The sequence below is a fragment of the Lontra canadensis genome, unplaced genomic scaffold, assembly GCF_010015895.1.
Source record: "Lontra canadensis isolate GAN:19392208 unplaced genomic scaffold, GSC_riverotter_1.0 scaffold110, whole genome shotgun sequence".
Taxonomy (NCBI): Eukaryota; Metazoa; Chordata; class Mammalia; order Carnivora; family Mustelidae; genus Lontra; species Lontra canadensis.
This window is the reverse complement of record NW_022631104.1, coordinates 4049331-4076956: the sequence shown is the minus strand read 5'-3', so window position 1 is coordinate 4076956 and position 27626 is coordinate 4049331. Positions and strand designations below refer to the sequence as shown.

The 27626-nt window shown below is 47.6% G+C and overlaps 1 protein-coding gene across 1 annotated transcript in view; it reads right to left on the bottom strand.

Moving 5' to 3' along the window:
* Positions 1–27626, bottom strand: part of GLP2R (glucagon like peptide 2 receptor) — a 42372-nt gene that overhangs the window by 9091 nt on the left and 5655 nt on the right. Inside the window, exons 2-10 of the mRNA XM_032839850.1 lie at positions 24826–24913; positions 22819–22923; positions 19229–19350; positions 15438–15544; positions 13405–13558; positions 11573–11732; positions 10515–10575; positions 10030–10099; positions 4834–4922 (exon numbers count right to left, since the gene is read on the bottom strand). Of these exons, the coding sequence (XP_032695741.1) occupies positions 4834–4922; positions 10030–10099; positions 10515–10575; positions 11573–11732; positions 13405–13558; positions 15438–15544; positions 19229–19350; positions 22819–22923; positions 24826–24913 (956 nt within the window). The remainder of the gene's footprint in view (positions 1–4833; positions 4923–10029; positions 10100–10514; positions 10576–11572; positions 11733–13404; positions 13559–15437; positions 15545–19228; positions 19351–22818; positions 22924–24825; positions 24914–27626) is intronic.

Below are 27626 nucleotides of genomic sequence, written 5' to 3'. Positions count from 1 at the left end.
TGACTCATACCCAGGGTACAAACAAAGCTACTGTCTTGTATATACGCGCTGGGGGAAAAAAAGTTTAATCCCTAATGACTTTTTAGCTTGAATCACTGTCTTAAAGGGCCAGATTTGGAGAAGTCTTCCCCTGCGCCTACCACCCGCCCTCCCCCCCGCCATCACCACTGAACCCCTGGAATTAAAGAGATAGGAACGTCAGCAGCTCATGGGCACCACCTTCAGGAAGGTTTAACTGTGTGCAAGAGAAAGTGTTTAGTACGGATCCTACATTCGTGAGAGCCATTCAAGTGTAAGGTCCTCAAAGAAACGAAAAACCTCACCTTGTGTTCCTGGCTTGGCCTCTGCAAGTGCCTGAGTTTGCAACCCTTGCTCTGGGTTATCTGGGTTTCAACGACACATCCTTCCATACTTAGATACAGATGCACATCTTACCATCAATTAATTCTTGGGACCATGCTATGACATTATGTGTTTGAATAAGCTCTTTATTTGGGGATAATTTTGGATCTGCAGAAAAGTAGCAAGCAGAGTATGGAGAGTTCCCACATAGGCTTTCCTCTGTTTCCCTAATGTTAAATCTTGCATAACCATGGTACGCTTGTCAAGACAAAGAAGCCAAATTGGCACGTGACGAATAATTATACTCAATTCCACTTGGATTTCACCAATTTTCCCACTTAATGTCCTTTTCATGTGCCAGAATCCCACATTTAGTGTGAGATGATTTTTTTTTAAAGAGTGACCATCTTTTGATGAGGCTTTGGGCCGTTTTCATAACCGCCAGCTCTCCAGATGGATGTGAAGGGATTCCCCATTCCTGATCTCATTCTAACTTCTCCTTAGACATAACACTATGCGTGTCCTTGTTCAGATGGAAAATCCATAAATATCTATGGCGTTTACTCATATGAACTGTATTTATGCTTATTTTTCATCTATAGTCATCTGTTTAAATTGTTTGGTTTATGGCAGTCATTCAGCAATCCAACAAATATTTATGGAGCATGAGACAGTGCAGTGGGAGACAAGGGGCTGCAGTCAAAGGCAGTAGAGCGTAGCGACAATATCCGGGCCTGGGTTCAAATCCTGACATGACCACTTACTTGCCATGGGGCTTTGGGCAAATTATTTAACCTCTCATCTGTAAAAATGAGGATTATACTACTAATGCTATAACATGAAGTGCTGAAACAATTAAAAATTATCAATGATAATACAATGGACAGTGTCATTGGAAAGATTACATCATAGGTGGCAAGTGCTGAGAATAATGGTTTCTGATGCCTGATGAATGATGGATAGTAGTTAGTCATCCCTGTTCTTAAAAAGAAGTCATCTTTGCCTTTAGGTTGCTTACAACCTCAGTGACTTTGATCGATTTTCCTTCCCTTTGTGACCTCTTTCGTTTTTGGTTGCCCACCAGAAAGTCTTTTCAGATGAGATCGGGTGCGTTCAGGGTGGTATGGCCGTAGACCAGAAAGTCTTTTCAGAAAGGGCTCTGGGGTTCAGCGAGCTAAGAAATTATTCTCCTTTATAAATTCATCTAGAGCTCTGTCCAATGCACCGCATGGGATGTTAAGACTGGTTCTGGAGGCGGACAGCCGCCTGGATTCTGGGAGCCCCAAAGAACAGACAACTCTTGCCACACTGAGCATCATTGGTTCCTGCGTGTCCTCGTTCCAGGGGCCTGGCGTGGCTCTCCCACTCTGGGCCAGGCAGGTGGAATGGTGAAAACCCAGAGACAGGCCTAGGACTATAGGAGGTTCTCCAGACCCCTAGAGACTAGATATATTTGGCAAGACCTAGATATATTTAATTTAAACTTTTCTAAAATATACTCGCGGGAGAGGGTGCCAAATCTTGAGAGCTACATTCTTCAAGTCCTCAAAATCAGGGAGAGGGGGAGGCAAGGCCTGTTTCTACCAGAGTTTGGACAAAATGCACCAGCACCCATCACCCCTTCCTCCTCACCCTAGCAGGGGGTGACAAAGGAAAACAGAACTGGAGGGGGACCAGGAGGTAGAAGAGGGCAGTGTGAGCTGGTGGGCTGGTTGGGGGGAGGTGGGCAGGTGACCCACTGGGGTGACGGAATGTAGAAATGTGAGTATTAGCACTGCTTGCAGAGAAAAATAGGCAAATGCACTCATTGATGCTGTAGGATTTGCCAGCCTGGGCAGAAAAATAAGGTGGCCTGGTGTGTCCTTAGAGACAGGGCCCCATTTTTTTCTAATTAATGAGCATAAGCTAATCCATTGTACTATACTCTGGAGAAAGGGTAAGTCAACAGAAAACAGATGCCAACCAAAATCGGGGGGATCACAAAGAAGCAGCCCCGGGGAGACCCTGGGGAATGAACCCTGATTTCACCAGGCAGGTGGCATTATAGATAGGGAAGTGGTGTTTCTCATGGTCAATGATCTTTCATACCAACCTCTCTGCATTGAGGATGTGATCGCCAGCAACATTCTGATGACTGCTTTGAGTTTCTGAATTCTTTGTTGCCAAGTGTGCTAAGAGTGCAGGCACTGGAAGGAAACCTCACCAGACCCCAGACTTTCACAGCCTCGAAGAATGAACAATTGTACAATCTGGTTTATACATCAGTCTCTTGTGAGTTTAGCTGACATTAGTCAGCCCTCCAAAGTCTCAGCCACTTGGGAACACTGATAAGTTTATACATCAGTTTCTTGTGAGTTTAGCTGACATTAGTCAGCCCTCCAAAGTCTCAGCCACTTGGGAACACTGATAAGTCCGCAGGTGATGGCAAACTGGCCAAAATGAGGTGTTTTACCCAGGGAGGCCTCAAGGTGGGCCATGCACCCAGGTTCCTCTTTTCAAGCTTTATCCTTGAACAAGGGTGTAGGAAGGGAAAAAGAACCTTTCCCGATAGGTTTTATATATCAGACAAGTTATTCCTTCTCCCCCCAAAACAGCTGTCCTGAATCATTGCTCAGCCGTGAAAGTCCCCCCCAGTATCTTGATTTAGGCTTCCCTAGATCACAGCCCCCAATGAGGTATGCACACTTTGGGGCTACGCAAAACAATCCATTTGGCATTAGAAGAAAACACAATAAAGAAAGATAATTAAAGTTCCATGTATTGATTTTTTATCTATCCTCTATAATTTTCTATTTTTTATTGTATTTTATAATGTCTATCTCAGTTCAACAGATCATGTATATATACGATGAGGGGCGTGCTCAGAATTTCTTTACTGAGAAAGATGCGTGATCAGGAAAGTTTGGAAACCACCATCTTGGGTAACTCCAAAGGAGATCCTGCAGGAGGGGATACTGGGGCTGCTTAGAAACACAGCTGCCATGGCCCAAGTGGAAAATGCCATTTATTTCACTAGAGCATGTGACTCAGCCAGTGGTCCCGCACTCTGTGTATCAGAATCTCTTGGGGGAAGTCTATAAGAAGTCCATGTGGCAGGCTCCATTCCACACTTACTGAGTCTGAATACCCAGTGGAGGGCCTCGGGAGTCCAAGCTTTCGGCTGACTGTTGGGTGATCCTTACAAGCAGCTGGAATGGAAAGCTACTAGAGGGGTGCTGTGGGTCTGGAGCATGGGGAAAGCCCCAGTGGTACGTGGTGGCCTTGGGGTGGGGGCAGGGCAGAAAATAGCAGGGTGCAGGCTCTCAGTCTGCATGGAAAGTGGTGTCTAAGGATTTGTGGGCTCCCTGTTTGTGTCTCTGGGAGTGCCGCCCTCTGTTTGGTTTCCCAGATGCCCCAGCGTCTCCTGAGTGGACCCACCATGGGAGGACTAGAGCAGTTCTGACCATGGGTTTGGACTCCCACCCTAAGAGAGCAGTTAGAAGTTGAGCCTTGGGAGAAGGGCCAAAGAAGCTTTGAGCCACTTAGAGTCTCCACAAGAGGCGCCAAGAAAGTCGGCGTGGCTCTGTATTGTCCAAGCCAGCCCAAGTGCCTTGGGGACAAGGGTGTTTGTAAAAATATTTGGGCCAATTATAGCATATATTTGCCAGTGCTGGACCATGCGTGTTTATCCTTTGGGACCTCCTGGAAGAAGGGTTTTAGGTAGATAGGATTTGGGGTCTGGATCCACTCACTACATACGATTACACTGAGAACCACATCGATGAACTTCTTTGGTCTTCATAACAAGCATGAGATGGTCTCCTGTGCCATTCCCATTTTACACACCCAGAAATCAGGCCTAGGGAGGTCCAGTGACTTGCCCAAGGTCACTCAGAGGATCTGAGGCCGTGACCAGCATCAGCCCTCTTGACATGCATTCACACCAAAAAAATACTAGTTTGGGGGAGTTGGGATGTGTGCTCCTTACAGACAGAGTCTGCATAATATCTTTCATTCCAAGCATAGTACCAGGCACATGGTAGGTGTTCATTGTAAGTTTGTTAGATAAAGGGAAAAACTACCTTTCCAGCACACCTGGGTCAGGCCCGATTTCAGTGAGAGAGCAACAGAGCGCCACCCATCCTCCCTTACACCTCTGCCTGTGACCTGCCAGGTGGGCTAAAATCCTTATGCTTAGAACCACTCTTTTGGGTCAATTAAGTGGCTCAACCACTCATTCTTAAGGGCATTTTAAGTTTCCTGCTACGGGGAATGTGTGTACTCTTGACCGACCACTCCCTTCACTTCCATGGGGCCAGAAGGTCTGTGCCAGTGGCCAAAGCCCCACACGACCCCAAGACACCTTTTTCAGAGGTTCCCTTCTTGATGCTCTTGTCTTAGGAGACAGACATATGGATGTAGCTCATGCCCTCCTTCCCAGACCATTAACCAGCACAGCTGAAGGGGTCAAAACCATCTTGGACCATCAGATGCTGACCTCAGGGCACTCACCTGTACTTATAATCTCTGAAGCACATTTGATGGGCTTTGAGCTTAGAAATGAGAAGCTTGACGATTTTCAGGAAGATGAAGAAATTGACCTTAGAAAAAAGCAGATATGGGTAAATAAATGATGGGCTCCACTCCATCAACCATAAATGATGGTTATGAATATCAAGGTCACTCTGAGCCTGACCATTGGATCCTTGTCCCTGTAAACCAGGGGAGATGTGGCAGTTGGCCATTCAGGAAGTATGTGCTCATGGTCATCCCTAATCTTCCTAAGGCTAACTCAATACATCCACACTTTATTTTTATTTAATACTCCCCATTAATGCTCTGAAGAAGCCACACTATTTTTATGTCATGATACAATGAGAAAACAGAGACATGGAAGAGACAAGTACAGTTCCCAAGGCTGCACAGCTAGTAGGTGACTGAACTGGTACTAAAAATACAGCTTTACCAGAAAAGAACCTGTTCTTCACTTAAACAGCCTCCCTTCTGTAAATAACTCCAGCCCTATGGGTGTCTAACTTGAGTCCTGTAGCTGCCATGGAATTTATTGGAAAGCACAAGTTCTCTTCTCCCTAGACTACATTCCACAGTCATGGAATGGGCTGTCACGGCCTGGGACAGTTCCATCTTTTGTTGTCGGCCTTGATAGAAATGTTTAAATAGATCTGCAAATTCTTCAACACTATCCCCTTCGAAAGGCAGAGCCTAACTTCCCCCCTTCCCTCTGGGATGTGAGCTAGGCCTAGCTATGCACATCTAATGAAAAGAATATGGTGGAAATGAGGTTATGTGACTTCTGAGGTTAGGGCCTCAAAAGGATGGCATCCACCTGGTTCTCTCTCTCTCTCTCTCTGGGGAAAGCCAGCGGCCATGTTGTGAGGACATTCAAGCAGCTGGAAAGACCTACCAGGGGGACATGAGTTCTCCTGCCAACAACCAGCACCACTTGTCAGCCACGTGTATGGGCCACCTGGGAAGCTGGTTCTCCAGCCCCGGTCAAGCTACTGGATGGCCACAGCCCTGGCCAACACCTTGACAATGACCACAGGAAATATCATGAGGCTCTTCGAGAGGTAGAATGGCAAGTGGTTGAGTGCAGCTAGGGCTTGGAGAATGAGAACAAGATCTGTGAAGAGTGAGACTGGATTGGGGGAGGGGGTGGGGAGAACCAGCTCCTGCAGAGTCTTTCATGATCGCACAGACGAGTTTATGTTTCCTTCTGAAAGCAATGGAGAGCCAGTGATGACTCGCAGGCAGGGCAGTTACCAGATCGGATTTGCATTTCTGCACTTCAGAAAGCTCATTTTAACAGCCATGGGGCGTATGGATTGGATGAAGGCAAAACCAGAGTAGGGGAGACTGGTTTGGGAGCAGTTCATAGTTCCCAGGGAAGAAGGATGGAGAGGTGAGGAGAAGCCACAGCTGTGGGGCATCGGTGATGGGGAGTACAAGATGCACTTGAAACTTACAAGGAGTTTGAGTCAAATGGCCTTTGTTAGTGGTGGGATGTGAGGTCGAAGATGACCCAAAGCTTCTCAGTAGATCTAAAATGTGCAATAGTGTCATTCGCTGGGGGTGGATGGAGGAGGGAGAGCTGTGCAGGGGGAGGAGGGAGAAATCTAGTTATTTTGGACACAAAAGATGTCCCAAGGCAGTGAGATAATTATGTCTGGATCTCAGCAGAGGGATCCCAGATGGAGCACAGAGCCAGCATTGGAGGAGGCGAGGTTGTCCAGAAAGGGTAGGTAGACAGGGAGAAAAGAAAGGTTAGGAACTCACCCTCTAATGAAGGGAAACGTGGTGGAAGTGGAGGCAGTGAAAGAGGTTCAGAAAGAGTAGCCAGGACAACTGGAGCAAACCACAAGGGAGTGGTATCCAGGGAGCTCCCGGCTGTAGGAATTCAAGAAGGTAAATGCTACACGGAATTTAAGCAAACTAAGACTGCATTTAGCAACAAGGAGCTGAGAAAAGGTGCAGTTCGCAGGTGGGAGCACAAGCCAGATTGCAATGCTTTGTTTTGTGAGCCAGACGTGAAGAGGGAGACAGCCAGTGTAGACCACATTGAAGTCTGGCTGTCCCCAGACACTCCCCCCAGGAGATAGAATGGTCAGAGCCTCCTTGTGTCCTTCCCAGATCCCATACAGACTTCTGCTATGGTCCCAGCAATGTTTCATTACACGTATCTGTCCAAGAAGTGGAATGATAAAACAGTAATTGACAAGGGCTACAGAATGGGGATAGTGTCTCCCCTCTTTTATGTGCAGGGGTGGAAGATGTTTGGGGTTACAGTTGTTTTTAAAACAGAAATGACTGGGGTGCCTGGGTGGCTCAGTGGGTTAAGCCTCTGCCTTCAGCTCAGGTCATGATCTCAGGGTCCTGAGATTGAGCCCCGCATCAGGCTCTCTGCTCAATAGGGAGCCTGCTTCTGCCTCTCTCTGCCTGGCTCTCTGCCTACTTGGTGATCTTTCTCTGTCAAATAAATAAATAAATCTAAAAAAAAATTTAAAAAATTAAAAAAGATAAAATGGAAATGACTTAAGAATGTCTTTGTGCAATGAGGAAATAGCCAGTAGAGATGGTGACTGGGTAACAATTCATGGAGTAAAGTCTCTACAAACATTGAGCCAGCACGATACGAATGTCCCCGCCTGGGAAAAAAACCCTTGAACCACAGATTGGAACACAAGCTGCAGAATCCAATGTGGACCTCCTGTGACTTGCCTTATTGGCCCCAGGAGAATCAGGGCTCGAAATTAACCATCTGCACTTTCGGGCAAGAGACCATTTATCCCATCCACCAGCCAACAGGAATGATGGAGCGTCCCAGCCAAAGACTATTTAGTAACAGAACACTTAAATACAAACTAAACGCAACCAAGTAATTTATTTCTTTAATGGGATATCTGCTTTTCATCACAAAGAGAAAACGCTGTGTCCTTGGCTTAGTGATTTGTTGAACTCAGGCATTTTGCTCACAAAATAAGTATAACCGGGGAAAGGAACATATTTCGGCAAATTAATTTCAATCGGGACTGTATCCTAGGAAATGGAGAGCTGTGATGAGGAGCATGTGGTTTTGTTGTTCTTTGGGTCTCCCAGGGACCGGACATGAAAAAATGGTCATCAACCAATGGGCCAATTGGCGGAGGCCCTTCTTCAATGCCATGGAATGAAACACCGGCCTGGGTGAACCGGTGTTCACCTACGCATCTCACAAGACAGGAGTCAGCAGGCATATCTGGCTGGAGCTGTTCTCCATTCGTGCCCAAACAGGAAAAAGGGGCTGAATGAGGAAAATCTTCAAGAACCCAGCCAGCTCCTCTTAGATTCCATTATCAGAATGGGGGGGGGTGCTTAGGACCCCAAATATATAAGCCTCCCTTTCATGTCCTAGGTGTTGCAGAATGCATGATCCTATATAATGTTCTTGGCGACACTTCTGTGGTACCCCAGCTCCCGTGTTTAGATCTGGGTCTACAGGCTGGCAGAGGTGATTGCTAACATGGTAGAGGGCTCAGAAGTTGGCTTCATCTATCTCTAAACTTCACCTACTCCCATCCCCTCCTCATCTGGCCTGCTGTGTGGACTAAAATGCCTACCATTAGAGCTGCTTCTAGAACGCGTCAGGGTGAACACAAGGGTTCCTGCTGCGCCGAGCCTGAACTCCATCCCAGTGAGGGCCTGCTGGTTTCCCTCCTGCCTGATTAGCGGGAACCTTCCAGGGCTGGGAAGTGTGGGTCACAGGTATTCATGCTGAGCTGCCATCTGCTTGGGCATGCTGCCAGGATGAACAGAATCTGGGGCTTACTGTGGCCACAGACAGCTTTTGGACAGATACGTGTAATGAAGCATTGCTGGGACGATAGCAGAAGTCTTTATGGGATCTGGGAAGGACCCAAGGAGGCTGTGACCATTCTACCTCCTGGGGGGAGTGTGTGGGGACAGCAGCCGGGGGAGTAAGACAGCCGAGGGAGGGGGTGCCAATCTCAGCAGTGTCCGAGGAGAGGTACTCATGGGTGACAGGTCTGCATCACGCATGTGGGAAGGAGGCAATAAAGATCGGGGGGTCAGGAGCACTGGGCTGTGGTTACAAGGGCTGGTGCCCCCAATCAGACCCTTTGGGCTGAGATGCAGCACCCCCACTTACTGGGACTTGAGGCTAAGTCTCTTTCCATCTTCTTGGTGTCCTTGTGAGTCAAGGAAACATAATAATGGCACCTACCCACAAATGGGGTAAGACACGTCAGGGACTTAGATGGTGCTGGCATGTAGAAGATGCTCAACACAGGTCACAGGCGGTGGCAGGGGTGCCCGCCAGCGGAGGGTACTGGGATCACAGCAGGCAGAGGACTGGATCATGAAGCAGTGACATGGGGGAGGGGCAGGGCAGAGCTCAGGACTCGGCTCTCCCTTGGGGTGGGTGAGGCCAGACTTCACTGGGTGCGGAGTGATGGCAGGGGACATACCCAGTGACACTCGTGTCACCGCTCAGCCTAGATGTGACACCAGCCTCAGAAACATCAAGGGCACCTTCACACTCGCAGTGTCCCCCTCAATTTCCAAGGATGCTTTTCCCTCTTAGTCCTGAGCCCTTTTGGCACGTTTCATCTCCCAGTATCGTCTAAAAGAGCTTTGTGACTCTCGATCAAGCAGTCCATCCCCAGCTATAAAATTCTGGGGCCACGGGGACCTGGGGCCCAGCTCCATCCCCATCTGGGTCTCGGAAGAGCAGTATCTCTTGACGAACCCCCATCCCAGCTTTGGGTAATATCGACCCTGTTTTTCTAATCTAACGAGGTTCCCTTACTAATGCTACTGGGGTCAACATCCAAGCCAGTAACTTTGCTATCCCTGGGCTTGTGGGTAACCAAAGGCACTCACGTCCCCAGGGCCACCATTAAGGGGCTCTGAGCCGGTCACAGATGTCTATACACAGTCTGAGGACCCGGAGAGAAGGAGGCATGTAGTTGAACCCTGCATTTGAGTCCCAAACCAGAACAAGGAGAAGCCTCTAACTTGTTCCTTCTCATTCAGCACATCCTACTCAGAACCCGGAGACTCCTTTTCAAGGGAACTGGCCCAAAGCTCATTCCGAGCCAGAGAATCTGGGTGGGTGGTAAGGGAAGGGGAGAGGGTCCCCCACAGCTGCCAAGCCCAGCGAGGAAAAGGCAGGAGCGGGATGGTCCTTACCATTACACAAAGCAGCATGGGTCCTCTGATGATCCACCAGATTTTCTTACTCTTGTTGGTTCCCCAGCACCTGCGGCAAAGGGGCAGGAAAAGACTCAAGGCAGAGACAAGGTTGAATGAACAGCCTGGTGCCTTCTGGAAGAAGAAGGCTTCCCGCTTGCCACCCCATTGTGAACAGTGACACAAGAACCAATGTTGTCCCCATATCTTTACAGGCTGAGGGTCACTGCTAACCTCTGCGAGGACCTTTTTGTGTTAATTTGAGCTAATCTGATGCTAATTTGCCGTGTAACTAAAGCTAAAGCTAAAACTCCTGACTACGAAAAAGATCTTTGATTATTTTACCTACATTTCTAAGTATATTCTAGATGGCCAAAACGGGAAGGGAGCAGATATTCTCTTTGGGAAAACGGTATAAATCCTTGTATGGGGCATTTCTGGAAATTACTGGCCCATGGAAGTGTAAGAGCAGGTGAATTTCCTACCCTGTGTTCTCCAGCTGTGCACGGGCCATACTCCAGGGTACCACAAACAGCACTGGGAAGGCTGGGAGAAAAAAAAAAAAAAATGGAAATGTAGTTAGGGGCAGGTTGGCCAAACCTGCCTGCCTCCCACCGCAGCCTGATGGGCCGCAAGCATCTGGTAAAACTTATAAGAGCCCAAATATCATTGAATTGCAGGCTGAGAGCTGGAGAGACCTGGGGGACACAGAGCCCATCTGTTGTTTCACTCTGAGACCAACCAGGAAGCAGAGAGGAGAAAACACTTGCCACATGTTGCAAAGCAGCTCAGAGTAAATCCAAGACATTAAGTCAAATCTCCCCAATTGTAGGTCATCCGTATTTCTTCTGAATCCTGCAGCCTCACATTCTCCAAGAGTCAGTGGCCACAGGGGTTCCAGACCCCGTCTTGAAGGCTCCGCTGGCATTACAGACGGAATGTTGTGTTCCCCCATCCCCCACCCCATGTTGAAGCCCTAACCCCCAATGTGATGATAATTGGGGGTTGGATCTTTGGAGGTAACTAGGTTTGGAGGGGGAGGTAGTGGTCTTCATGATGGGATTAGTGCCCGTAGAGGAACAGACCAGAGAGCCTGCTTCCTCTCTCTCTCTCTCTCTATCTCTCTTCCATATGAGGCTACAGGCAGAAGGCAGCTATCTGCAGCCAGGAAGACCCCTCACCAGAACTCTGATCTCAAACTTTCAAGCCTCCATAACTGCAAGAAGTAAATGTCTGTTGGTTAAGCCATGCGGTCTATGGGATTTTGCTACAGCAACCTAAGCAGACTGCTACAGCTGGGGACAGAGCAGGAGGAAGGGCAATGGAGTCTATCAAAAACCTTGTCGATTTTTTAACGTATGCATTGGGTTCACATTGCTTGTGTGTAACTGCACATGTGCACACACGCCCCTTACTTCAGTATCTTGCCACTGGAGAGTTCTCTGTCCTAGATGCTCCCCTAATTGGGAAACCAAAGGCTCTCTCAGGCTCCTATGTTCCGATGGGCCCCTAGGAGAGGAGGCTGGGGGTTCAGGTCACTCACCCCAACCCACCAGCATGTATCTGGGCCACAGCCGCCTCTCTGAGAGCACTGTGGGCTCCAGCAGTGTGTGGAGGTAAAGGCCTTCGACCAGCAACCATGAGTAATTGGCGCCCACGAAGTAATGCAGCAGGACCTGGGCTGAGCGGCAGGAGGCAGAGATCTGCAGAGGACAGAGCATCCGAGGGTGAGGCCAGGTGTTCTAGTGTGGACCCAAGAGGACGGAGAAGGGCCTCCCCATGCACAGCCGTCCCCCTACCCCGCCTCGGCCCCAGAATCGGCTGAACATCTCAGAGAGGCTGCGGACAATATCAAAATAGGAGGGAGGGCTTTCTGTAGGTTTCCAAGCCCAGCCTCTTCCCTGAAATTTTATACATTTGCAGACAAACAGAAACAGGGAGAACACATCAGCAGCAGTTTCCCTAAAGGAAACACTGAAAGGTACGCTCTTTGATCTTAGTTCAACTCAGCTAGAAACCAACCAAAAAAATCATATGATTGGAAAGGAGGAAATAAATTTCTAAATAACCCATGAATCAAACAAAGAAATAATGATAAAAATTAGAACTTATTTCTGAACCAAATGAAAAGAAAGTATCGCATATCAAAATGTGTGGTGTGTAGCTAATAACACATCCAGAGCAAAACATATAACCCTAAATGACTTAATTAAAAAAGGAAAAAGGCCGATAATCAATTGTCCTATTGTGTCAGAGAAAGAGAGCAAACCTTACCTAAAGAAAGGATATGGCAGGAAAGCATAAAGATAAAAGCAGAAATTAATGAAAGAGATAACATAAAATAAAGAGAATCAAAAATGCCAAAATTTCATTCTAGGGAAAGTCTAGTAAAGCCATAAAACATCTGGCAAGGATGATCAAAAAGGGAGAAAAGAGAGTGAAAGTATAAATAATCAATATCAGGGAAGCAAAAAGCAATACCACCAGAGTTGGAACAGACCCTTAAAAGTTCTTAAGAAACTATGAACAATAGTATGGCAAGAATTTTGAAGAGTTAGTTGAAGCACACAAATTCCTAGAAAAACACAAGCCACTAAAGCTGACATAAGAAGAAATAGAGAATCTGAATATGAGTTGAAACTAGTCCATAACTAAAAGCCTTCCAATAAAGAAAATTCTGAGCCCAAATGACTTCACTGGAGTGATCTGTCAAATGTCTAAGAAAGAAAAATGCCCATCTTAAATTCTTCCAGAGAATAGAGAAAGAGGTAACAAGTCTGATTTGTCTTAAGAGGTCAGCATACACTTTATCTTCTTTATCATAAGAAAAGAAACTTACTCACAGGTGCAGATGAGGGAAAGCTAACCAAAACACAGCATCAGCTAAGGAATCCAGCAATATTGGAAAAAGAGTAATATATCAGAACCTAGTTGGATTTATTCCAGAGGGTTAATGTGACAGGTTACTACAATCATTATTAACAAGATAAAAGAAAAAGCATCCCAACAGAAACATTTCAATGTAGAAAAGGTTTGCTGCTTTAAAAATAGTAATAATAATAATAATAACAATGGCAATAAAGCTGATCTGGTTCAGTTGTTTGGTTCACGGATGAAGAAATTTCCCACGCAAGGACACACAGCACCCTGTGATGGACCCTTCCATGATGATTTCCTTTACTTGCCCCACTCTTGGGAGGTTTGGGGGGTTTTTTGGTTTGGTTTTAGGGGTTTGTGTTTAAGTCAGATGATGTTTCTCCAGAAGTCCTTTGACACCCCTCTATCTTCCTCTTCCTCTTCCAAGCTTCACATTCCCTCCCAACGATTCCCAGGACTGATCTACCAGGTGAGAGCCTATGGTAGGGAGGGGCATACCTCCGACACATAGGACATCCACTCTTTGTCACTGTTGGGCCTCCTGGAGTAAGAGTTGTAGACGATGGCATCCTTCACCAGCACAGCTAGGGCTCTCAGGATGAAAGAAGCAAACAAGTTCATGTGGATGTAGTTGCGTGTGCAGTGGAGTTTTCTGTGCAGGGAGAAAACCAGGTGTCTTCCCTCAGGAAAGAAGGGTTCAGACCAACAGGTGTGTGCCTGAAACACCTGTGCATCTATCACTAGAGGGCAGGTGTTGATAATGTAGACTCCAGAGCGGTACAGCTGGGTTATGTGATTTTCTCTGTGCCTCATTTCCCTCATCTGGAAAATGGCAATAACAGTTACACATTGAGTAAAAATTGAGAAACTGAGGCAGAAGGGTTAAATCAGCTGTCCAAAGTCCTAGAGAAGGAAGTGGTGGAGCTGAAACCCAGAAACTCTGAGACCGAAACAGCACTCTCCAAGGTTCTACTACCTATCAGTACAAGAGCGCTTACCTCAAGGATCACAGGGGTACCAGTCACTTGATTGGTGCAAAGTACTCACACAGTACCTACACATTGTACATATCCAGACAATGTCAGCTTTCATCGCCTCCTCCTTACTTACCCGAAGCCTTCTGTAGGCTCTTCTTTTGTACTGGCTGGTGTAAAACTCTGTGTCCTCTGTCTCTCTAGCCAAAAGGGCTCTTTTCCATCACTGCACTCTCACAGTTCTGCCTGTGCCCCCAGTACAGCACAAATCTGCCTGGTTTTAGAGCTATTGTTACTTTTTAAATTTCTGAACAGTACCCAAGGCAGGTCTTGTGTTTTATTACTTATGCACCTTTCTCCCTAATTGGATTGGGTGCCACTCAAAGGCAAGGATTAGATCTTACTTTCTAGCACATGAGACAAAATGGACATCTGGTCAACCCCTAGGCTTAGCTAAAGTAACTTCTTCTAGTGTTGGACAGCTACACTCTCCGGGCTTGCTCCTGGGACTTTGGGAAGGTGACTGAAGGAGGTCGTGGACAGCAATGGGTACAGGCTGTGGAATTCTCCCACTGCTCAAGAATTGCTCTCCAGGTGGGGTGTATGGTCATGACTTTAATCTAGGAGCTATAGAATATCCTGAGATTGAGGGACCAGGCCTGGGGTTAGAGGAGCCCAGGTGGGAAGCCATTATGGAGCTAGCATCCTGGTCTCCAGGCGCCCATCTAGGTCTCCTGCATCGTTATCCAATGCTCATTCTGCCATGTTATTCTCAGTGATGTTGCTGAAGGAAGGATGAGAGGCAGCCCTTGGAAGGCCCCCTAGAGGGTCCATAAATATCTCACTTGGGTGATTCCTAAAAACACGATTTAGTAAAGTACACTAAGGCTTTAGATTCTGAGAAATAAGGGAATGAAAATGCTCAGTCTCTGAACCGCCTGGTCGTGAACCTGCCCCCATCACTCACCAGCCACGTGACATTGGACAAGGTATTGATCTCTCCATATTTCAGTCAACTCACTTATACAATGGGGCTAATGATAATGCTAATCTCCTAGGATTAGAATTAGCCTCAATTCTGATTAGGAAGACATTTAAATGACTTAATACATGTAATTTGCTCAGAAATGTGCCCAGCACCGAGGAAGGACTCAGATGATTGGTAGCTATTTGGAGTCTGGGGGCCCAGCTCTACCACTCACTAATTTGCTTTGGGAAAGTTTCTTAGTCTCTTCTGTAAAAATCATGCCCCTGGCAGGGTGGGGTAGACAGGAGGTTGTCCAATCCTGAGGAGGCTAAAGCAGAGGTAAGACTCCCCGATTCCAGGTCCAGGTGTACTCTGTGACCACCAGCGACCCAGATCCTCTCCCTGGACCTCTTAGATCCCTTTCCCCTTCACCTGCAAAATGGAGTTGATGGGCCAGAGACTCTCTCCCATCCCTTCTAGCTCTGGTGGGTCATGACATCAGCCAGCCCAGTCTTCTGCACTCTAGAGGGAGCCAACGAACAATTCCCGGGGTGGACACCTGAAGACCTGTAAGCAGAGGTTCCACTCACCGGAGAAACAAGAGGAGGGTGAGTGCCAGGAGGAGGGAGACGATGGACAGAGAGTACCCCACGGTGTACAACAGCTGCAAGGTTGACAGCAAGGCATGGTGTTCCGCCTGAGCACAGACAAAGAGCAGATCTGACCACCAAACCAGGCAGCTATGATCTCCACCCCCCAGCTCCATGCCCAGGAGGACCATGGCTCTAGGCATGCACTGTAGCCTTGTAAACACCCAACTAGGGTAGCTAAGGCTGCTCTCTGGCCCATCTCAGAGGCCAAAGAGCCTTGATGAACTGAAATGCCCACTGGGAGGGTCTCACCTTGATGGCTGGTCCTATAGTCCAGCCTTGATGCACCAGGATAGATACTATCATGGAAGACTTGTGCTCAAAACAAGAAGGTGCCTTGGAAATGAGGACAGGTGGTGTTTTTTTGTTTGTTTGTTTTGTTTTTGTTTTTGTTTTTGTTTTTTTGTCCCTCGGAGTGCTGTCCCTAGGGTGTAGGAATCCTTCTCTCTGGAAGATGGGGCCAGGTTTTCACCTGGATGTTCCCTCCTAAAATAACTTGTCAGGCAAGACCCCTTAGGTGAAGCCTCCATAAAACAGTGCGATATTTTCTCTGAGTCCCAGGGCAGCCTGGTGGTGAACAGAGGATAATTTGCTGGAAACTCTGTGTTGTCGTGATTTTTCCAATGGAATCCCACCTTCTCACTCAATCCATCATGCTGTTTCCCGCTAAATTTTTGTACAAGAACCCACAGCACATAAGTATTATGTGCTAAATCATGGCTTAAACTTCTCTACAGAACACTCTTATCAGCTTTATTAAAGCAGACTGGTGTACCATAAACTGTATGTATTTAAAGAATAAACCTAGATGAATTCAGACATGAATAGATTTGTGATTTCACCACCACTTTCAAGATAATGAACATTCCCATAACCTCCCAAAAGTTTCCCTGTGACCCTTTAAAATACATTTCCTCTCATTCCTTCACACCATCTTATGCCCAAAGTAAACACTGGTCTGCTTTCTGTCATTAGAGATTAATTTTCACTTTCTTAAATTTTATATAGATAGAATCCTATGATAGGTTTCCTTCCTTCCTTCCTTCCTTCCTTCCTTCCTTCCTTCCTTCCTTCCTTCCCTCCCTCCCTTTCCTTCCCTCCCTCCCTTTCCTCTTTCTCTTTTTTTTCTTTCCTCCTTCCTTCCTGCTTGCCTTCCTTCCTTCCAAATATATGTATTTGTTTATTTATTTACCTATTTGTTTATTTATCAGAGAGACAGAGAGAACAGAAGCAGGGGGGAGGCAGGCAGAAGGAGAAGCAGGCCTCCTGCTGAGCAAGGAGCCTGACATGTGACTCAACACCAGGACCCTGGGATCATGGCCTGAGCCGAACGCAGATGCTTAACTGACTGAGTTACCCAGGCATCCTGGGATCTTGGTTTCTAGTAACATTCATCCACTTAAGAGAATCCAGAACTCTTGGAAGAAATTGCTAATTTGGGCCCAGAACAGGAAAATCATCAGATGAGTGCTCCAAGACCAATGAGAGTGTTACAAAAGGACACAGGAGCCAGTCTGGAGGGATTTCATTAGCTAAATTTAGAAAAAGAATGAGCATCAAAATAATAAGTGAATAAAGCAATTTGTAAGTTCATAGTGATACCCAAAACCAGGGGAAAGGGGAAGGAGTCTTCTTTCAGAAGAATGCCAGCTAGTAAATATAGAAGAAATGACAGAGGGGCGCCTGGGTGGCTCAGTCGTTAAGCGACTGCCTTGGGCTCAGGTCATGATCCCGGGGTCCTGGGATCGAGCCCAGCATTGGGCTCTCTGCTCAGCAGGAAGATTGCTTCTCCCTCTCCTACTCCCCCTGCTTGTGTTCCCTCTTTTGCTGTCTCTGTTAGATAAATAAATAAAATCTTAAAAAAAATTTTTTTAAATGGCAGAGCTCAAATTAACTCAAGTCAGCATCATTGATGAAGGCTGTGATACTGACGAAGAGAAGACACACACAGGATTCCAAAGCATCGTCCCACCAGTTACTAGCCAGATAGAAAGGGAGAAAGTAGCTATACCATTGAGAGATCTGGTTGTCACTACCGAGACCAAGTGATCACACAGAACATCATCGTAGTGAGACACCTGACATTTTGGTCTCCTGGCATGAGGCTACACAGTGTACCCAGCACCTATGAGGATGAACTTGGGTCTTACCAAGCCTCCAAACCCAACTTCCAGCTTAAGGACATCAGAAGATGAAGGAACGCATCGAATGACAACAAAGTTTTTTTTTTGGTGGGGGGGGGGGGGGGGGTCTTCACAAAGCCAGTGTCCTGGGCTGTCATGGGCTGGGATGGGGAAGATTCTAAATTAAAAGATGCTAAAGTGATATGAAATGAACCCCAATATATGAACCAGGACTAGACTCTGGTTCAGGGAAGAAAAGTTCTAAAAATGGGAGGGAAAAATTGGGGAAACTTGAAATTAGATAAAACTTAAGCTATTAGGACGTTCATTGGAATCGTGGTGCTGTAGTTACGCAGAATAATGCCTTTGCTTAGGAAGGACCTGACGAATATTTAAGAATGAAATGTCATGATGTCTGCAAATTACAGTCAAATATTTCACAAAGAGGGAGACAAAGCAAGAGCGAATGGGGGAGAGGGGATGTTAATCCTTGTTAATATGTTTATATGATGTTAATCATGTTAACACAATAAAATTTTGAATTTAGATAGTGGGTCTGTGAGTGCTTATTTTATTATTCTGTTAACTTTTCTATGTGTTTGGATATTTCAAAATAAAATGTTAAAAATAACAGATATATATCAATTGATATCTCTTATGTGGTATGGAAAACTAAATTTTATCATTAAAGTATATATATTAAAATTCTATACACACATACAAATTTACATACAAACATGATCTCCCTAAAGAGAATCCTTTATTGTGCATAAGGACCCCCGACTGATGAGAAGGAAGAAATCACGTATTTCGTTTGCCAGCACTCAGAAGAGCAAAGATCTGCTATCACTAGCCTTTTTTTGGGCAAAATATCAACCTGTTATTAGAAACACAGGCAAACAGGGCCAGAAGCTGGTTTTTTATGTTTTGAGGATTTTGAAGTTGGTTTTTCATGTTTCGGGGATTTGTTGTTTTTTGTTTGTTTGTTTTTTTAAGTATTTGAATTCTTGGGGAAATGGCCATTGGCAGAGAGGACGAGGCAATGCCCCAGGCCTCACCTCTCTAAAGAGAGAAATCTTAACTTCCAGTCTTGGAGAGAGCAGTTTCCAATTCTGGTTTTGCTGTCCCCGTGTGCTACCTCGGGCGCCTGTGGGGCTGAGCCCAGAGGAGGCCGTAGGCATCCCACACCTGCTGGTGGGTCCCTCATGATCCCCCGAGTCCCAGCCTCAGCTGCACGCTGGCATTACCCGGGGACCTAGGTACTGGTCTGAGGCCCAGGCCCCACACAGACTCAATGTTCGGAATCTGCAAAACTGTTCCCTGAGTATTTATTAAGTGTCTATGGTGTGCACACACTTTTATGAACCCAGTACTAGGCCAGGGATGAGAAACCGGGTGGCCTGAAGCGTCCCCATGTCACCCTTGTTGCAGAAGAAATCCAGTGGCCAGAAGTTGCTTTCATGTGACTGTGGACCTTCTCCAGGGGAGTCTGGGCTAGACCAGCTGTGGGGAAAGTCTGTGTGGCCCCCAAAGCCAGCTGGGGTGGGGGGCCCTGGTGGAGGGTGGTCGGGGCCCGGGGCCCATCATCACCGGGCCAAGCGCACTCACGTTGCTGTCGGAGCTGTGGTTCTTGGAGCATTCAGAGTCATCCTGCCAAATATCTGTGGAGTTTTCCAGCGTCTGCCAAGTGCCCGGAGCCAAGCAGTATCTGTAGGCCCTTCCTGAGTTTTCTGAAAGTAAACACAGCTCTAGGGGAAAGGTCAGAGCACGCAGCCCACGCCCAAGCACGTGGTGAGGCCCTCGTCTTCACCGCAAAGCTGTGGAAAATCCCAGGGAAAAGGGATTTTCACTTCCCTTTTGGGGGGGTGGAGAGGGGGTACTCATTAGCATCCCTGCTGTTTATTTGGGAAGGAAAGAAAAACATGGAAGCCTCTGAGTTTCATAACAAACCACGGTCCTCTAATGTCTGCTGTGTTTACCCAAAGTCTCTGGAGCTAGAACAGTTCCTGGTGACTCAGAGACGTGGGAGCCCTCAAAGGTGCAGCCCAGCTGGGAGACGCGGACCTGGGGCTTCCTGGCTGTGCGCAATCAGAGAGGGGCGTCCTGTCCTGGTGTTCTAGAGGTGGCGCCACAAAAAAGAGAAAGAGGTGGACAGAGCCTGCGTTTTCACCTACAGGCTTGGTGGCCTTGAGCTTGGGGCCCTCCCACTCCCAAGACTTCCAGTGTCTTCTTGAAGAGCTGAGGACCATCATGGTCACGGTTCCGTCCCTCCCCAACTTGGGGGAGGATTCGATGAGTGTGTGAGTGGGCATTTGCAAGTAACAGGACGCCTCTGTGGCTGGTGAGGAAGGCTGCTGTGACCCAGTCATGTCCATTCCTAGGTCTTACCCCCAAAGGGATTGCCATCCCTCCTCCCCACCGGAAAACCAGGGACCGGATTCGCAAATGAGCAACGGAAATTGTCCTAATGTCCCTCTCCCGACCCTGCACAGTGTGGACCAATGGTGACTATTTGTTGAGTCCGCAGATCAGAGATCTGCTGATCTGCCCAGCTGAAGTCTCCACAAGGGTCTCTAGCTGCCCTCTCTAACACCATTCCCCAAAGCAAGCTCTTTGTCTTCTCCCCCAAACCTGGCTAGTCGCATAATTTCTAGCTCCTGTTGATGGCAAACCCATCGCCCCAGTCCTCAGGCCCCAAACCTTGGAGTCATCCTTGCTTTCTGTCTGTCTCTCCTACCCTTCATCTGGCCCATCAGCCAATCCTGTCACCTGGACATTCCAACGTACCCTAAATCTGAGCCCTGCTTTTTGGCTTTCGTCCCCTGCTCCCTGCTTTCTGGAGCCACCTCTCTCTCTCTCTCACCCGGATTATTGCAAATGCCTCTGACACTCTTGTCACTCGTGGTCTATGGTTCACACGGCAGCCACGCCACACCATGCCTCGCTCCAAATCTTCCAAAGGCTGTCTGAAGACAAGCCAGAGCCCTTCCCGGCCTCCCACAAGGCCCTGTAAGGTCTGGCCCCCAGTACTCTCTGACCTAACCTCTTATTGGCTCTCTTCCCCTTCAGGGCAGGCCTCTCCCTTGCTGTTTGTGGGACATGCCAGACGTGAGCAGTGGGAGCCCTGAGCCAGCACCCAGATGATGGTGAGCATGGGTGGGGCCAGGCGGGGTGTGAGCTCAATTCCTCTCCTCCACTTTCCAGCCCTCTTGTCCGTCACCTCCTGCTTCATCTGACAAGTCTTGATGGTTCCTCTGCTTCTGCCTGCATTCACTCCATCATGGTCCCTTTCTCTGGATCCCTGCAGTCACTTTCAGTGTCAGCTCTCTGCCCCCCAAACCTGTTCTCCCAGCCAGCGAGCCATCAACATCAGATCCCCAAACCACAAATCATATGAAGTCCTTCTCATGCCTCAGCCCCTTCCTGGCTCCATGGGATCTCAGCCTCCAGAGGAGAGTTAAAACCCTTGGTGTCAGACCCAATTTCTATGCAATCAAGCCCCAGCCTTCTGTATAGTCAAGTATCATCCCACCTCCCACTCTCCATTGTGTGTCTTCTTCTGGTCTTATCCCACCAGAACTTTTCTCCTTCTTTCTTCTCTAAACCCTTCCACTGACTCCACATTTTCTTCTCACTGTACAGATCCCTTTGGATTCTAAGATTTAATGCACAGGACGTTGAGTGGAAGAGTAACTTTCCACCTTCTGCAAATCACACTTCCGTTGGGGCACTCTGGAAGCCCAGAACCCATTTTTTGAAAAAAGCCTTTAACTCAACTCTTTGTAAGTTCAGATTTTGGACCACTTTTTCCCTTCAGGTGGAATGGGCCTCCATTTTTGGCTCTTGGGAAGAATGAACAGGTACAGGAGCTGGGCACGGGTGGTCTGCTCCATGTGCCCTTGAGATCCAGGGACATTGGAGTCTTAAAGACCTTCAGCATTCTGAGGGCTGGACTTTGGTCTCCACCTCAGTTCCATCTACAAAGCACCTGCTGTGTGGCTGACTCCAGGCCTGCCTTTCTTATTCATTCAGTGGGTCCCAAGAGTAGTTGTTCACCTGACTTTATAGACAAGAAAACAGTTCAGAGGGCTCTAGACACTTGCCCAAAGTCACAGAGTGTAAAAGAGATGAATGGACTCTGGAATCCAAGTGCAGTGCTCTCCCCACCCCACTGGAGCTGGCTCCCACCTGGCTGCTTCCTTCACTTATCCAGACTCTCCGGTCCAGCAAACTCTGGTATCTTCCCTTAAACATCACATCTTCATGCCTCCTGGGTCACTTCCAACCGGATTTCACCAGAGGACAGTTCCACAGAACATACCACTAGCCGTCCCACCCAGAATGCACCTCTCTTCCTTGGAAACTCTCTCTTTGCTCTAGAGGCCTCAGAAAATCGAAACCAAATTTTAACCAATGATTTACTGAGCTGAAATTAAATACAAAATATCACCATCTCTCCTTCTCTGTAACCCATTCCCACTTGGTTTTGCCTGGAACTTTGTAATTGCTTATGTTTTTTGAGAATAGTTTTTTTTTTTTTTTCTTATTCTTTGATGGCCTACAGTCGAACATAAAGGAGTTCTAACCAGTCATTGTTTCTCTACCCCTTCCAGCATAAACCAACCAAGAGGCTGGGTGGCTGGGCGGCTGGGGCAGGTGGGCATGTGATAACCTCCTGGGGGTCCTACATAATAGCCACTTCTTTCAAGCAAGATGGGGGCAAGCTGAGTGGTTAAAGACTCCATCCAAGTCCTATGGGGCTTAAAAGCACCACCCAGTAGCACCACCTTCCAAAGCTATCACAAAGATAGTTTGGGCACCCTTCTTCTCCATCCAGGAAGCCCAAAGTTGTGGGTGTGAGCTTCCCAATCTCTCCCCCAGCTCCTTCTCCTCTCCATGGCAACCCTCGCTGCAGCAAATTCTGTAGAAGCTGAGCCTGGACTCTCCAGTCTTCAAAGAAAAGAGGACTATTGTATTAATGGAGCACCAGACGCAGAAGAATTTCAGGAAGGCAAGACGAGGTGCCCAGAGAAGAAGGAAGATGTGTTATTGACAGCTTAGGAGACTTGTGGGGAAAGAGGACTTGAGAAAAGCACTCGGTTGCAATGTGCTCTCCCTAATTGCTCCCCAGATGGCCTACCCAGGAGGGACCAGCCTTTAAGAGAACTGCCAGAAAATGGTAAAATAAGACTTACCACCTTCACGCCACCAAGGTAAGTATGAAGGGCAGGGAACGGAGACATTTCCTGGAGAAGAATGAGGCCAGCACACGTATCGATCAAAGGTCCCATTACAAAAGGTTCCTGTGGGGAGAAAAGGTCCTGGATGAGGGCACCAGGGCCACCGATGGAGGCAGAGCCCCTTCCCTGGCACAGGAAGCTGGTGTACCCTATGCAGGAACTAGCACGGGGGAGTCCCATTGTCCAGATACATCAAGGATGAGGAACAGTGTGGGGAGGAAGGAATGCTTAATGCATCCTAAGCTCTGTGGCTTTGTCTACTCAACCTGACCTCTGGCAGCAGTCCTGTCAGTTATGTCCATGTGCACGTCATGCTGATGCTGGTTTATTTTACATAGACTGAACTATCACACAAACTCGGGGTCAGGAGGACACTTGGAGGTTTACCCAGTGCCTTCCATTCCATAACTCACTACAGAATTGTCAAACCTTCATCAGTTAGATGCTGGAACACCCTGACTGTGAAATGCGTGATACGACCCATGGGTACAGGGAGGTCCAAAACTGAGGTTCTTTGTTGCACATATCCAACACAACCCACAACCTCTTTAGGGTCATATTTCTCCATTTGAAGACCAACTCAACAATCATAATGAGGCATTTGCACCACCTCAAATTCAGGGGACGATTTGCACCCTGGCACTTGGCGAAGAGATGCTGAACACACAGGGCACTCCCTTGTGGACCTCCTGGAATTAAAGGAAGGGGTTTCAGGTTGGATCCCAAATTCCCATATTGCAAGTTCCTCACTCTTGGGAACTAAGCATCATTCCTGTCTGCTCCCTATTGGGGCTAGCATGCAGGGGCCACTCAGGTTGAACAACCATGTTACTAGCATCAGGATCCCATAGATGCAGATCTGCCAGCTTATGAGCTGGCTCAGGGCATCTTGTCGACCCGGATGCCAAGTGTTAGCACATGGTCTGTGTGAAACAATGTTCACCTGGCCAAGCTTCTCACAGCAGGACTCCAGAAAAAGAGAACATGCCCCACTTTGATTTCAGAAAACAATATTCCCTAAAGTAAGGGGTGGTTCTCATAACAGATACCAAGCTCTGATTGCCACCAGACTGGGCTGAAGAAATAGTCAGAGGGAGAGGGGTATGGCTTGAAGGTTGGGACTCTTTGAGTCAGGAAAAAGAAGACAGCGTTTATGGTATCCTCTCCTCCACTGAGCCGCTGAATGAAATCATCTGAAGGCAGTCAGGAGGATGAGAGGCCATATTTCATCATTCAAAAAAAAAAAGTGTGTGGGGGGGAATCTGGACATATCTGAAGAGTCAGTATGTGGGCAGGAGAGGCCATGGACTGATCAAACAATGAACATATTTGCTGGAAGGCTCTAACCCTAGTCTGGACCTGGCTAGGAGAAATGTTGGACCTCCTCCCACCCACCTACCCAACAGAGTCCCAGGTTAATCTATGACAGTGGCTCAGGTCATGCGATTTGGTGGTGAGTGTGTGTCACATCTATGTATATACCATCCCATGTGCTCTTTTACGATGAGAGGTGGGGGGCTCTCCTCCCTTCCCTTGAACCTGGGTAGGCTTTGGTAACCACCTGATGCAACTGAATATGGGAGGAATAGCTTCTGAGGTTGGCTCATAAAAGGCAAGACGGCTTCTGGTCATGCTTACCCTGGAAGCCTCACCACCATGCTGGCAGGAGCCTCGTCTGTATGGACAGGCCACTGAAAGTGTTCTGGCCAATGGACTCATGGCTGGGAGCCACAATCAGCCATCTGTTGTCAGTGCAAACAAGCCTTCTGATGATTCCAGCCCCCAAACACTGAGCCTTCCAGCTAAACGCCAGACACTGTAGGGCAAAAACAAGTCATCCCCACTGTGCCTGGTCTGAATTCCTCACCCACAGAAACTGGGATGATGAAGATGATGACTGCTTTAAGCTACTGAGCTTTGGGGCTATTTGTTACACAGCCACAGATAACTCATACACCTGCTTACCAGAAGGTTCCTTGAGCAAGTCTCTCAGACACTTCTCTTTGTATTGAGCCCACTTGCGAGTCGTTTCCTCAAGAAGGGATCCTGTAACCTGGGCAGAAGAAAACCATGGTGACTCCCAGTTCACTACAGAGGTGGCCTTGTAACCGTTCCTCCACAAATTTCAAAACTTTCCGTTGAAGTGGCCATAATGACCTGCACCAAGAAATAAGACTTCTTTGGCATCTTACATTCTATCTTACAGGTGGACACAAATCTTATATTGACTCCATAATCCAATCATATTGGTTTTAGTACAGATATGAAAGACTTTCTTAAAAAGATTTTATTCATTTGACACAGAGAGAGAACAAGTAGGCAGAGCAGCAGAGGCAGAGGGAGAGGGAGAAGCAGATTTCCCATTGAGTAGGGACCCTGATACAGGACTCAATCCCAGAACCCCAGGAACATGACCTGAGCTGAAGGCAGAAGCTGAACTGACTGAGCCACCCAGGCACCCCTGAAAGAATTTTACCCCTCCCCCAAATCTTCAAGTGAGGTCGATATTTTAAGAGGAGGCAATATGGTCTTCCTGGATGTCACACACGATGAGATTAACAGTTGCGTGTTGCTAAGATTATGTGAATCTCAAGAAGAAAAGCTCCAGTGGGAAGAGCTCCATAGTGTGTCAGGGGAAGGCTGGGAGAATTGTGGGGACCTGCACCATCCCACTTGGCTGACTGAGGGTCCACAGTCAAAGACTGGGTAGAGAGATGCTCTGCTACCATACTAAGACCTTGGGTTTTTTCCCCTTTCTATCATTAACTATTCCCTCCCATAGAACCTTAAAAATACAATATGCATGTTTGGGCTTTCCAGATAATTGAGTTGTCCAACAACATCTAATTGTGTTTCTGTACCACTCGTTTTGTTTCATTTTTAACACAACAGGGGGCCAAAAGGGGTTTTCTCTTCTTCAACTGACTCCTCTTTATTGAACACCTGTTACATGCCAGGCTTTGCATTAGGGAGGAACTAAAGGGGATGAGGTGATGGAGAAAACACAGCTTCTGCCCTAAAGGACTTAGAATCTTCTAAAGATAAAATAACTGTATAATTGGCTGACAATCAAAGTCAAGTGATGTTCATACCCTATCGTTCTCTGGTCCTGAAGAGTTTCATCCCCTAGTGGCTTGGTGTTGGCAGAATCAGCCACAAACCAGAATCCGGGAGCTGTCCTTGGTTCCTTCCTCCACATCATCCAACCAGACACCAGATTCTGTTCTACACCTCTCTCCTGTCTAACCCTGCTTCCCATTTCCTCTGCCTCTGGCCTGGTCTACACTGCTCCAGAGAGAGAGGTCCACAGGCTGTCCTGCCTAAAGTCTTCCCCTCATGGCCTGTCGAGTTGAGATGACATCTCAGCCACCCCAGGGCCCAACCTCTTGACCCTAAGTCATGTTCCTCTGTGACTCCATCTTTGCCTTTCCCACTGGCCCTCCCTTCTACCCTCATCTTCATCTGCTCGCCCCCAAAGACTCAACTCAAGCCTAATGACCCCCCAGTCACACTTGACTACCTCTGTCACTGAAGTCTTGAGCCAGGAACCCTTCTTCCCAGTGCCCTGTGACTCCACACATGACTGAGTCCTGTGTCCCATCATGTTGTACTATCATTGGTGGTTCATTCGTCCAACTCCTTCGCTACCCCATACGTTCCTTGAGGGCCAAGACATGACTTTCATCTCTGAATACAAGTCCCTAGCACCAGCCAGGAGTTACTGTCCTCAATTTCCAGCTAAAGAGACAGAGGCACAGGCATGGGGTGGAGCTGAAGGTGGGGAATGAGCATGGGAGGGGCTAGATATGTGATCTGGGATAAGGTCACCCAGTTCAGTTGGCTTTGAGGCTTTGTGTCCTCTCACAAGGGGGTAAAAAACTCAAATACTTTCTTGGGCCAGGAAGACAGCCTAAAAGAATGAGGTAAGACACACGTAGCAACAGGTGTAACAACAGGGAGTGGAGAAGCCCAGTGTAAACTGGGGTGATGATCCATCAAAAAGCACGTGCGCGCACGCACGCGCACGCACACACACACACACCATCTATGAGCCCTGTGGATGTCAAGCTTCCATGTTCTGAGTCACTAGTATAGTCTCTCCTCTCCCTCCTCTGCCCAGCATGGCCTACCTCCCAATACTACAGAAGGCATGATGGCACCTATGAATAATTCCTTTGCATCCTTTCCAGAGAACCACACAGACAACTTTTTGAAGATCTGGTAGAGTCATAGTTAGACCAGAGATTACCAAATGTTCTCAGGTCATGGCGCCCTTAGTGACTCGCCATTTTCCCATAGTCCCCCTAAGCCAAAAGAAAGACCTAAAGTCCGATTTTTTGAGTAGGTAAGGCCAAAGGACGTCAGTATTCACAACCCAACAATGCCTACTGGAGATTGCACAACTTCCCAAACTTGGGGATCCGATAGGACACCACCTTGATCCACATGGATGTTTGCGCAGTACTTGCTTTTCAGTACAGCAATTGCAACAAACAAACAATCAAATGAAAAACCAGCTTTGCAGAGATACAACATCAGCAAAGGGAATGGGGCACGATCTAATGCTCAAACCAGGAACTACCTTGAGCTAGTAATTCCCAGGGTCTGGCGGATGTCATGGGTCGCTTTGCTTCCCTTGAAAAATTAAAATATTGGGGCACCTGCGTGGCTCAGTGGGTTAAGCCTCTGCCTTTGGCTCAGGCCATGATCTCAGGGTCCTGGGATCAAGCCTCACATCAGACTCCTTGCTCGGCGGGGAGCCTGCT